The 13,540-nt window shown below is 41.2% G+C and overlaps 1 protein-coding gene across 1 annotated transcript; it reads right to left on the bottom strand.

The window, feature by feature from the left end:
• Positions 1-5,274: 5,274 nt before the first annotated feature.
• On the bottom strand, positions 5,275-12,260 carry leng8 (leukocyte receptor cluster (LRC) member 8). The gene is made up of 15 exons (XM_070912043.1): positions 12,220-12,260; positions 11,327-11,459; positions 11,031-11,207; positions 10,781-10,861; positions 10,207-10,636; positions 9,311-9,482; positions 9,061-9,231; positions 8,576-8,824; positions 8,321-8,485; positions 7,871-8,165; positions 7,473-7,574; positions 7,291-7,359; positions 7,072-7,201; positions 6,761-6,968; positions 5,275-6,669 (listed from the first exon to the last, which is right to left on the bottom strand). The coding sequence occupies exons 1-15, from the start codon at positions 12,258-12,260 to the stop codon at positions 6,507-6,509; spliced, it is 2,586 nt and encodes an 861-aa protein (XP_070768144.1). The 3' UTR covers positions 5,275-6,506.
• Between the last annotated feature and the right edge of the window lie 1,280 nt (positions 12,261-13,540).

Here is a 13,540-nt window from a genome sequence, read left to right as displayed (position 1 = left end):
ATTTTGTACAGTGTTAAATGACTTATTTTTGATGATAATGATTTACTAAATCTCTGTTTGAGTGTGTGTGTGTCTGTGTGTGTGTGTGTGTGTGTGTGTGTGTGTGAACATATGAGTGAGGTCATGCATCAACATTGTTCAGTTACCCAGTCGACTGAGAGACAGCTGTGACTCCGGTATTATTACTACAAACGCAGAACTAATGTTTGTCTGGATGTAGTTGGAATTTGTTTTTGTTTTGTTTTTCTTTCTAACAATCTACCTCTCACACAAGTTTAGCTTTTAACGCAGCTGTCTTTATTTATCCTGTATCACTTCCTGTATCTGTGACCTTTGATTCTGCAGAGCTTTCTCTTCTCTTCACTTGTCCGTCCATGAATCCTAATAACTAACATGGTTTAGTTTCTGTCTCTGTGGCTCTGTACCTCACCAGCTGATGAGCCTCATCGAGCGCTTTCTGTTATTTCCCCGGGGACGTTTTCTTTTTCTGAGCTGCTTTAACATTCACACAGTTATACAGTAAGAAGCTGTTGGCTTTAATACACAAGCTGAGGATTAAATATTCTATTCTATTCTATTCAAACTCTTTTGCTGCCTTATTTCACTCTTTACTGTCATCTTTTCCTCTGTTTTCTCTCTCCTTCCTCGCTCAGAACTGTTGAATGACTTCTTGACTTGTGTTGATCATTTCTTCTTGGCCTAGTCTTTGTTTCTGTTGCTCTCTTTTTCTGCTGTGTTTGATGTTTACCTCTAAATAAAACTGTTTTCCCTCTCTTCTCCTCTTCTGTCCTTTATTGATTCGTAACATTTTCCAATCCTTTTTTCCCCCCCATGTCTCATCCTTCGCCGTGTCTTTGTCTGTTCTGTTGCCAAAGACTTGACATTCAATTATAATGTAGTAGTAGCCTTTCTAGTTGTGATGACAGAATGAATCTTCATCGTTCCCATCAGGCCTTATACAGAAACTGAAGCAGCCTCTTTCCTTCTTTTTCTTGCTTGTGTTTACTCTGTTTCCTACTTCTACTTCTTTTCTCATTTCAATGCTTACTGCCTTGTCACCTCACGTCCCTCTTTTTCGCTTCTTCCTTCTGTCCTCCTCTGCATCACTACAGAAATCACATGTATACGTGAAATGTAGCCTCAGTCTGTCTTCTATTCTGTCTATTTTCTGCACTTTCTGAACTTCTACATTTACTGGTTTCCTTCTTTTCTTTAGTAGTAGGTATAGTTGTACCAATATATTTTCTCTCTGATTAACTGTATCCTTTGCTTATGACTTTCTCCCTATTTGCATAATTCTTCTCGTCTCATTTTCTCTCCTCTGCTCCTCTATACTATGTAGGTCTAGTTTTATTTTCTTGTAATTAAATTAGCTTTTTGCTCTTTGCCTCTTAGTGCTTAGTTCTCTTTCTGTCTTCTGAGTTTATTTATATAATTCTGACCTCTACTTCTGCTCTTTTCCCTTTCATCAGTAGTTGTTGGTCTTTATAGTTTCTCTAACTTCACAGCCGGCCACGCTTCATGTAAAAGCTTATTTTAACAAATTCTCAAACTGTACACTTCAGATGAATTATGCAGCTGTGGACTTGAGATATATGTAGATTTATATTCACCTTCACTGCTAAAACTTTTGATCATTATCTTGTAATTAGATTTAATGTTAATGTGTATAATTAGGCTTTCATTAGTGGTTTAGGCTTTCTTTTTCGCTTCCTGTATAAAGCTTTCAACCTTCAAACTGTTCTTCCTTTACTTGCCTATTTGCTTAATTTTCCCCTTTTAAACTTGAATGAATGAGCTCAACCCTTTGCTGTTCTCTCCTATTTATATATTTTAACATATCCTTAATTTCTTCTACATTAATCTGCTAATTATCGCTTTATTTTCTATCCTTTAACTTGTAATTTCAACTTTTCTAAATGCTGCTCCACCTATAATGAAACTTTTCTTTTCCAACTACTCCATTAGATTCACTTTGAAGACATCTTATACCTCAAAGGTGTTGGCCAAAGTGAAAATGTCAAACTAGATGTATGAAGGGAAAGGCTTCTTGCTTCTGTTGTTGCATTGTCACAGGTGTCTCTCGCTCAATATTTCGGACATTTCACAATAAACTGTTCATGCAAAACCTCCTCAGTTCTTGTGCTTTTGTTTTCTCCATTTATCTCTAAATCAATTGTCAGAATGCACTCCATGATTTAAAAACACTGGATGCCCTTTATATACTTCAATTTTATTAGATTTCTCAAAATATGTACACAATATTTACAAAATGGCAGTTTCTCATGTCAGATCTGTAGAGGCATGGGAATGGGGAGGAGGTGGTATTGCAGATAAACCTTCAGCTTCAGTGGTTAGTGAGCTGCAACATAAACTATTAAAGCATTGCAGACACAATACAATACTTACTAGTGAGAGTGACTAGTTGCGCACGGCAAATGGTCACAAACATACTCAACACAAAAGGAAAAATAAGAATGAGAAGAGAAGAAATACTGGTTAGAGATTCGTAGGAGAGAGCAGGAGAGGGGAGAGGACAGCATGCAGGCAGAGAAGTCATAGAAAGTGAGAACAGACAAATTCAACTGAAGACAAGTTAAAAGGAAACGGCAGGAAATGAAGTGAGGGGACATGGGAGCTGTTCCAGTGTCAGATATCAAGGAAGGAGTTACAAAGACTGATGGAGGTATACAGTAACATGGGAGCAAAAAAAATACTGAAAACGTGACTCAGGCATCGGAGAAGAGGGAAAAAAGCATCCAAAATGAAAAAGTGTATTGTTAGTTGTCTGGGGTGAACTTTCTACTAAAAAAATAAAACCAATAAACAAAGCAAACATTCTGGGCCGTGTCAAAGCTGAAAACCTGAGACATCAGATGTACACACTTAAACTATGTGTAAAAAATCTTATATTTAAACAAACCAAAGGCAACAAACAACCAGTCAAGCTCATCACATGTGAAGAAACCAAAAGGGAATTTCTTAGCATGGGAGCACCAGCACTTTCAAATAAGAAACTTTGCCTGAAGACTGCATATGAAGAAAAATAAATAAATTGTCACTAAATGTAGGTGAATTTTGAGGATAATAGCTCTGTATGTCCAAACACATGTTTAGATGATGAGGGATTAAACTCTCAAATTAAACTCTACTGCAACTCTGTAACTGACTCACGCAGGTCTGTCAATCTCGCAAACACAAGCCAAATTATTCGTAATTATAATCAAATAGAGTGGAAGGAAAAATCCCCTAAATATTGACACATTTTAACAACCCAAAAAAAATGTTAATGCATTTGGACAAACAGAAAACAACAGTACATGTTGACTTTGTTAATCAAACATTGTTTTCAAAACTAAACAGGTATCATGTTGCACAGAAAGACATTTTAAATATTTGGGTTAGCAGCAGATCAACATTTTCAACATTTCATTATGTGAGGCTCCCATGTATTTTATCAGCTGAATGGCTTCAACTTCAGTGGGTCAAACCAAGACTTGGATTGCTCACAATTCATTCTCCCCGGCTGGCGTCTGGAGGCGGTTCGCCCACTTATCATCGCTCCCGTGTGCTCCTGCAATGCAGCAGAGCTACGAGCTGAAGAATGAGAAGTCTGGTGGTGTGTGAGAGAAGCGAGGGGAGGGAATAGCAAAGAGGACAGGTGGGGGGGTGGGGGTGGGGTCAGGTAGATGAAGGGGGAAGAAAGAAAACATGTTGAAATCATTGTCATTACAAAATGTTTGCTGAAATAATGGTCAACAATGAACAGTTCAGAAAAACAAAGTGACGATCAAAGTTTACAAGAGCGTTTTGTCAACTTGATGGAAATTTATCCTTTTGTGGAAAACGTTAACATTACGTGCATGGTGGGTTAGGGCAATGGTTGTCCCATTCGTCACTGAGTAAATACCAGCTTTGCATGGAACAATCTGCCAACACAAAACTGCCACAAAACAGGCAAGTGACACAAATGTGGCAAAGTGTTATTTGCCAGAAGGAGGGACATTTTTAACCAAATCGTTCACGTCACTGGAAATCGAGCACGACATCTGACTTAAAAGCCTGTGCTAATGTTTTCAGGCTGTACGGGGAGAAACTAGCACTGCAAACTGGCAATTATCAACTCCACAACTGCATCCACTGTGATGATGAAGTCACAGCATGCAACCCAATCCAGAGCTGTCTGCATTTAAGTTTACATATTCACATAAATGGTCTAATAAAGAGTTTTGCAAAACACAAGAAAAAAAAAAAAGAAAAAAAAACACACTTACCCGTGTGTGAACAAAAAAAACATCTACACTATGCAGTAATTGAAAGGAAATCACAGCAATAATTATACAATATTTACATAAATATTCTCTGCAGACAAGTAAACATGTAGATTGTACAGCAAGCCTGCATCAAGTCATGTTCTGGTCAGTGACATCCCAGTCTTAAATACCTCACGCTCAATATTTCTACAGTGGTCATTAATACTGCTCTAATAAAAAAAACTCAAATTATGAAGAACAATGACGACCTGTGTTTCAATTTCAGCACAATAATTCTACATTAAGAGCCAAATTATAGGTTAACGGTTCTGTTAGTTAGGGGTAGACTTCCTGACATTTCCAAGCTGTCTAATCACTACTAATTTAAGTATCAGAATACATATTTTTCCCAGTTATCACCTAAGACAGTGTGCACCACCACCAATACTATTCTAGGTACTGAAAAGCACAGACAGCCTTAAGATAAACTGACCAAAATCACATCAGGGAGGACCAACTCCACAGCCACAACTGCTCAGTTCTTTCATTTAGGGAGTTTCTGCAGACTCGAGCTTTGAATTTCAGAAACTCATCTCATAACTTCTAGAAAAATAAAAGCACTACTCTTCACTCTACTTGCATCTCCCTCTTCATTAACTTACTGTCTACATCAGTTTAAAACTCATGTTATGATTGAAATACTTTACCATATTACATTTAGACAGCAGCGTGTATATGTGCAGTAACATTTCTGGGATCTTGGACGCAATTATTGGTATTTTAGGATATTGTCAAATTTGCTTTGATACTCAATTCATCTGTCCAATCAACCTGTAAAATGTCCTTAAAATCTGCTTTGCAGCTCCATCATTCTTTTTCCTTTTGTCGAGGGAAAGGACAATACTGCTATCTACGAAACACAAGACATGAAACATTTAATACAGAAGAAATGTGAGGCAACATCTGTTGTGCCATCATCCACCTCCTTCCAGAGAAGTCCCTCTAGCTTACCAGCCTCGCAAACATCAGAGCCAGACGTAGCATACAAACCACTCGTTATTCCTTCTTGAAGAAGCAGCAGGTTTCCCACTGATGCTCCACCACGCAGAATCCACCTTCAGCTGTATTTGAAGATGGCAGCTTGGCTGCACCCGTTTCTTTTGAATAACAGCTGGTGAGGTTACGATGTCACCTTGGATGAAAAATGGGCTTCATCGCTGCACTTCGCTGTGTTGATCAGGGCGAGCTGGATTCCAGGTGCTGGCAGAACTTCTACCAGAAGACCATGGAAGCAGATTCCTTCTCTGCCTCTGGAGATGGAGCTCAGCTTCAAGGGGATGGAGGAGTGAGGAGATCACCTCGATGAAGAACACTTTCCTGTATCTCCTTTATCATTCACATAGTCAATGCTCATCAGATTGAGACTCCCTCAATGCTGGTCAACCATTTCATGACTGTGACCAGCGATTGAATACTACTTAATTAAATCAGGAACAAGACTTAAGACTTCAGTCCATTGCTTTCACAGGCCATATGATTTGGGATACGGAACTGGATGAACAGCCAACTGTAGATACCTTGAGGAAACCAGGTGCAGGGCAGGACATACAAACCACCACCTCTTCTTTCAGATAAACTGCTGGCATCTTCTCACCTCGTTGTCTCATAGTCTCTACGAGGAAAGTGTAAAATGGACCTGATTCTGTAGGCTTGACTTCAAACAGGAGACTGCTGGCTGACTGACTTGAAGAACAGCTGTTTGTATTTCCCTTTTGGTTGACAATGCTTGAAACTTCAGGTCTTGGAGCTGTTGACTTGAGGAAGGAAAAAACATGACAACACTGTTAGCTTTGACATCTGATGGTGGTAAAGGAACAGGAACCATGAGGGCCTCTCTGATCTGGTTCTATGACTTCTTGGCCTCTAAATGCTGAGATTACATAATAATCTCAAATCTAAACTGTTCACCCACTTTTGAGGAATTAGAACTGTTAGAGGGTATTAGGCTAACCTACAATATTTGAGTGAGTGTGTCTGCAGACTCGTGTTTAAAACAGTTCTCATGTCAGAAAATTTTATGTTTTCTGAAATATGAATCTTACAGCAGAGTTTTCTAGCATGTATCTTTCTATATGTGTCTGCTATAGTTGTTAGTCTGCTCCATCTGAACTGGCTGAAGTGCATTGTATATTTAAGGATCCATGATGGTCCCCTAGCATCTCCCTTCATGGTGCTACCCCCCACCCCACCCCCTCAGGAGGCAGCTAAAGAGACTGTGCTGGTTTTGCAGTCTATCTTATGGGGGTCACAGGGGGTAAAGGTGACACCTAGCCCTGCAAGAAAGGCCATACAGGAGTCTAAACAAGAGAAGCCAAGGCTGGACTGCACATACTGCACCGGCAAGTCGGGCCTGAACCTGCGGACAGAGGACACAGAGAAATAGGGATCAGCACATAAGTTACAGGGACCTAAAATTTTCAAATGCATCTCTCTGGAACTTGACTTACGTTTTGACTATGGCCCGAAGTGCAATCTTTCTTTCCCTCTCTACAAACTTGTCAATGAGGTATGAAGCCATGCGCGGGGCTTCTAGGTACAGCTTAAAGAAACGGCGAAAGTTTCCTAAAGCCCAGGCAGCACGGAGTGCAAGAGCAAAAGCCACACAAACATCTGCCCGCAGTGCCGGGGTCAAATACACCAACTCAGTGGTCAGATCTGGAGTGGAAGAAGAACGGCCAAGGTTAAAATGTGGACGGAAAGGGTGAGAACATATATGTGATGTGTAATAGTGACTCAAAAGAAAACAATGCGAGCATACCTCCAGAGTTTTTTGTGAAGATGTAATACAGCAATCTATATGCTGTAAACTCTCCTATGTTCTCTGAGGGATTGTCCTTGTACAGGGCCTTCAGCTGGGTCTGGCACTGGTTGAATTCTTCATGGTCTCCCTGAAGACAATAAACATTCAGCTAGTATTAAGAAGTGTACTGTTATCACTTTAAGCTACTGCAACAATTAAAAATAAAAACAGACTCACCTTTTCCAGGGCAATGCGTGCATGACACTCATACACTTCCACTGTGAATTCAGTACGAACTCCCTGGACCTAAATAAAGGAAAATAAACACATTTTTAAAAAAGAAGAAAACACAAACCAAGCCAAAAGTTAACATTGTAAAAAAGACAAACGGACAAATGAAACATATGATGATAACTAACCGTGAGGTCCTGTCGTATGGACTTCATCTGTTCGCAGGCATAGACATAGTCCTGGTGGGTTTGCCAGTGAGCTTTAACTGCCTGCAGAGATTTTCTCAGGACCTGGGTAAAAACAAGTTCATAAATAGATCAAAGTTGGAACTTCTTTGATGTAAAAAAAAAAAAAAAAAGAGACACAAATACACTCAAAAGGTTTCATCATATGTCATCCCCCTATTCTCCGGTGTTTTATGAAATGTGCATAGTATAAAGTATGCTGAGAAAATGATTTGAGAAAACTTAACACATTTATTCAGTATTTCTCAGACATGAGAGTGACAGATCATCAAAAAGCTTAACATCAACAGTAAAACGACAGCAAGAATACATTAAAAGGCTGACAGAAGAGTACGACTTACATGCACAGGGCGCACAGTGGAGGGGTCCGGGGCACAGGTGAGCCTCAGGTAGGACTTAGTGATGTCCTGGCAGGTTCCCACAATGGGGCAGTCCTCCCAGCTGATGCCCTCCTGTGTTCCATCGGGTAAGTCCAGGCTATTGATGGAGAGAACCAGGGGCTCCGAGCGAAGCTGCTTGTGGAAACGAGCTGCTCTGCTCTGCTTCTTGGCTTCTCTGTTGGGGTCATGAAAATCCAAACCAGCATTGCCACCTTTCCTCTTCTTCCCGACAGCTGAATTGGAATCTTCCATGTTTCTGTGAGAATAAGTTAAAGGTTATTCACAAGCCGTGGCATAAGGTAGTAAAAGAAACTTTTTCCAAACATTTTTCCTCCACTTGAGGCTTCCTCAAGAACAGCGATCAACGAGAAGAGTAGGGGCCTGATTAGAATAACATATTCAATAACTTACCGCCTTCCTCTGTTGGCTTTTCCTCCTCTTCCTCGACCTCTCTCTCCACCTCCACGTCCTCTATCCCTGTCATTACCACGACCGCGTGCTCCTCTCTGACTTCGTCGTGACAGCTGAGGTCGGAGGTCACTGGAGATGCTACTGTCTGACTGGGAGCCAGAATCACTGGGAGCATAGAGACGCGAGCCATTTAAAAAACGAAATACACAGGACGTCCACAGTAACCGAGTAAAAGGAGGGGAAATGGTATCTTACCTGCGTCTGTGCCTTTGGTTGCTGCGGTCTCTGTGTCGGCCGTGAGAGGGGGATGGGGAGCGAGAGGAGGAACGGGAGGAACTAGAGGATGGACTCCTTTGAGAAAATATATTCCTATAGTGGCCCAATCTGTGTCCACCACCCCTGCCTCTTGACGCGGCAGCCACTGTACTTCCACCACGGCTAATTGAGCCATCGGATGTCCTCTGGGATGGAACAGCTTCCCAACGAGACTGCTTGACCTTTAGTCTACAAACAAAACAACAACAAAGACCCAAATCACCATGTATGTTCAACCTGCAAGTCACAACAGGCAACAACTATTTAGAGGAAACGTACCCAGAATTCACCGCTGTACCACATCAAAATAATGTAAATTGATATTTGTTTGATCTGCAATGCTCATGTGCAGTAGTTTGAAGAAATTTCGAAGCTCAGATAACAATGTGTACACCAGGCAAACACTAATCCCATACTAAACTCACTCTGGCAATGGCTCACGAGTCCAATCAATGGTGTAAGCAGAGCCATCCTTTAACCGGTCCTGCAGAACTTCCTTCAGCACCTTCTCTGTGCGATCTTTGTCTTCCTCAGTCTCACAGGCTGTAAAACAGCGCTGCACGTATTCTTTCATGGCTTGTGGCCAGTCCTGGGGTCTGGAGAGAAAACATTTTAAGTCAATATATAATTCACAGATTAAAAAAAGACAATAGGTGGAGACGGACCAGTTCTCACCGTGTCTGAGCACCTCCGGGTGCAGTACTAGCACTAGCCGGGGAGGAAGGAGTTTGAGTCAATCCTGAGGGCTGCTCGCCTGGAGGGAAGGTCTGATTGGACATTGGAGAGCTCTGAACCTGATAGGGCCTCTTGTGAATATTGAATTTCACAGAAGCTGTCCCAGGTGCCTCTGTGAGAAAAAAAGAAATAGAATTAAAATTAGAAACTAACAGAGGAATGTTTGTCACTGTTGTCATAGTTTGTATTCTTTCTGTTCAGCCTTCTATAACTTAGATGACCACCACTTTATTCTTCTTTGTCGACAGCACAATACAGATCTGGATTCAGAATGCAGAACAACAACATTTTCCCGGCATTATCTTTTAAACCTCACAAGCTCACAGCCCCCTCCCATGGTAAGCCCTTCCTAATGGGATGCGAGATTCCTGATTGGTCAGTCATCAGAGACATGGATCATACGTCATAACTGTTGCTAGGTGAAACAACTGCCTGCCTGTACTTCTTCTACCTACCTGTTTGAGCGTGCTCCTGGTATGGAGATGCTCTCTGCCGCTATCTTGCAAAAACAATCCTAGTTACGCATTCTTTCTGGCATGTTCAGGGTAAGATGACCTTATCCCTCCCTATATTCTTTACACATAGATATACTTACTTTCTGATCATAAGGAATGTTTTCTTTGACTAAATTATGTAAGCCATTCAATTTCCTTCAACACCCACAAAACCCAGATTTCCACCTCCTGCCCACAATGTCTTAAACCTGCAGTAACATTAATGGTCTAACATAGTTTATAGTTATTTAGTTGCAGTTATAGGTGAACCAAGAATGTAATTACTGCTGTAATAATTTAGTTGCTAAAACGTCATACATTTACCAAAAGAGTAAATCTTACGTTTCATGCGGTGCCACAGTTGCTGTCCCTGTTTTTGGTTTTTGTTTTTGTTGGCCTCTCCTCTGCCAAGCCCTGGTACATACTGGCCTGGCTGCTGTTGCTGTTGGGATGTATTCTGAGAGGGCTGATAGGTGTTCTGGGCCTGGAAGCCCTGTCCATAGTTAGGCCGTCCCTGGGAATGATTGTAAACTTGCATTTGGTTGGGGTCACCAGGTGGGTATGGCATGGAGTTATTGGCACTGTAAGCATTTTGTGATGGACGAGGGGGGTACTGGGAGTTGGGTGGGGGAGGAATAGGTGGGGGCGGAGGAGGGGGGGGGTTCTCTGAAGTGGTTGGGCTCTGGGGTGGCTGGGGAGTAGAAGGGGGAGGAGGTTGTGGTTGAGAGGGGTAGCTGGGGGACTGGTCTTCCATTCCAGGCACTGGAGGAGGCTGTGAAAAGAAAAACAAAAGAATGTTACCAGAAGAAAGCTCATCAGTTAGGTCCAAAATTATTCCTGTGATGTAATTAAGAGGTCTATGAATAACTACAAATTTCAAATATTTTGCTTTACTATGCAAATTCTTGTTATGTACCTGTCCATTAGAGGTTGGAGTTCCTGGGTAAGGGCCTCCTGGGGGTACACCATACTGATTTGGTGGATATGCAGCTCCATACTGGAAATTCAGAGAAACCTGTGTTGTCATTTTAGAACCTTTTTCACAATCTCTCAGCATCAGATAATTTGGGAGGTGCAGATGTTAAAGCCTTGCAGTTGTACATGCCCTGTAGTTGTATTTAATGTCAGTAATGTAACTTATTGACAAAATGCTTTTCTGTACTTACTGGACCCATGGGGTAGTAGTAGTTATAGGGGTATGTGTATCCAGGATAATGTTGCTGAGTTTGCTGATACCATGGATAGTACTGCTGTGGCTGCTGCTGCTGCTGCTGTTGTTGATGTTGCTGCTGCTGCTGAACAACAGCAGCAGCGTCTGTCACTGCTGGCTGAAACTGACCAGCCTGAAATGACACACATGCACATATAGCCTTGTTATTTTAATCCAGAACAGCAAGGAAATCATCTAGCAGGGACCGAAGAAAAAAAAAAAAGAACACAACACAAAGAGTAAATAGCACACCTCTGCTGTGGTCCGGTTGGCTTGTGTAGTCTTAGCAGAGCTCTGACTCTTGTTAATGGATGCCAGTGCTTGTCTGGCTTTCTCCCATTCTGGATTTTCATGAACCTGGCCATCTCCAGCAGCACCATAGGACCTGCCATCAACACAGGAACATGAGTCAAGGGTGTTTTTGGAATTCGTATGCTTTAACTTTAACACATACAATTGTAATATGTCTTGCGAATGATTAACACAAAATTGACAACTTGAACACCACATAAAAGCAAATTTATATCATATTATCGGTTTACGTCTGACTGGCTAAGTTAACGTTTGTTCTTGTGTCAGTCAACGTATTAAACAATATTTGCTTAAACGATTACACCACGTTCACTGCTACCTACTTAGCAGTTGAGTTATCTTACAGTTACATCCAGCCGCTTATCATATATATAATGGCATAGCAGCTGGATGTTCACGTTAGCCTGTGGATGGGAAGCCCGTCTGGATATTTCCGTTACGATAAACAGGTGTACCGCTGTGTTAATGGCTGCAAATGTGTACGTTAACGTTAAATGATTACGTTTGGCTTCACCGACCTCCACCGTCGATAACGAAATATGACTTGAATACAATCTAAGAAATACTAACGTTAATCAGCGTTAGTATACGTTAGCTAGCTAATAGGTTAGCATTCTGCGACCAAACCATTGGCCTGTATGTAGTTAGCTAGGTGTGCTAACACTTGTCAACACCCCGAGCTGAACTAGCATAATTATTAACTCAATATTACAGCTAGCCATGTCTACCATACCATGCCACAGCATATATTGATGTTAACGTCTTAAGGAATATTACATTAATTCAATCCAACATGTGTTGTGAGACTTCTGTATCTGGATAATGCGACCTACCAGTTAGTCGTAGGGGTTGCTTGTGTCGTGTTGGCCGCCATTTCGCCACAGACTAAAATTAGCTTTGGAAAGCTAACGCTAGGACAGTTGTTCGCTAGCTAAGCTAGCTGGCTAGCGAGAAACTCGGCTAGCGTCGTTAACGTTAGTTCTCCTGCTACAGCTAAACGTAAACAAGATGATCAACACTTTACCACTTTGATCAACTGTCTGATTACAAGAAAAGCAGTCAGCCGACCGCGAATAACTTTACCTATCCAAAACAAGTCAAACTGAAATATACTTTGAGTAAAGGTTAAAAAATGAATCGAACATTAGCATATTCGCTTCATTCTTCGTTGACGGCCAACTTCGTCTGACCAGGCAGTGGAGATACAAAATGGCAGATAAGTAAAATTAGCCAAGTCAAGTGACGTTGGGGATTTTGCTGTTTATTGCCCAGAGTACATCCTCTCAGGCATAGCTTACTGCCAAATTCTGCACCGCCCCTACAAGCTCCACCAATCAAATGCTTAGCTTTGGGTTTAGGTTAGAGCCGTATTCAACTACTTTCCTGTCAATCATAACAGATGGGCGGGATTGTAATGCCTTAGACGCTAAACGCAGGACAAATAGTTCTCCCTCTTACTAAAGTTAGTAGTGGAAAAGAATAGAAAACTTTACTAACTCTAATCAAGATATATCTAATATTATTATCTGTGTAATCCCCAATTTATAGTATTCATCTCAACATTAGCTCATGTTGTTAGTCCATGTGTTGCCAATCCACGATGCAATGTGTGTTGTTACTTTGTGTTTTTCTTATTAATTCACAGATTTTACGCATGCTCACTCATTATGGTGTATACATTTTTACTCTGACACTCCTGTGAAGCGCGCACAGCTGCAGGATGTGTGTTTATGTAACCCCGTGTGTGTATTACAGAGTGGGGAGTCATTTCCTGTCAGACAGTCTCTTGATCCCCCTAATCATTCAGTCCTTTTGGAAGTCTCTATGGAATACAAATTATATTTGCAACTGTTGTAAACTTAATAAATGGGTATTTTGCGGCGCAGCAATGAACAGCAGGATTCACAAAGTCGTCTTTAAGATAAATTCCAACTGGGGCCACTCCACTACCAAAACAAAACTTTCATACAACAAAGTTCTGCCATTTATAACTTTTTTTCTTGGCGTTGTATTGATTTTAATACTGACGTACTATAAAGTAATGTTGACGAGAACTGAACTAAATCCACATAAAGATACTAAGAATGTCTTACGTTTGTGGCCACTATCCTGTTTGATGTCAGGATGCACAGCTTTCAAATAAATAAAATGCTC

Source organism: Enoplosus armatus, chromosome 9, assembly GCF_043641665.1.
Source record: "Enoplosus armatus isolate fEnoArm2 chromosome 9, fEnoArm2.hap1, whole genome shotgun sequence".
NCBI classification, from domain to species: domain Eukaryota; kingdom Metazoa; phylum Chordata; class Actinopteri; order Centrarchiformes; family Enoplosidae; genus Enoplosus; species Enoplosus armatus.
This window is presented reverse-complemented; position numbering and strand designations above follow the sequence as displayed.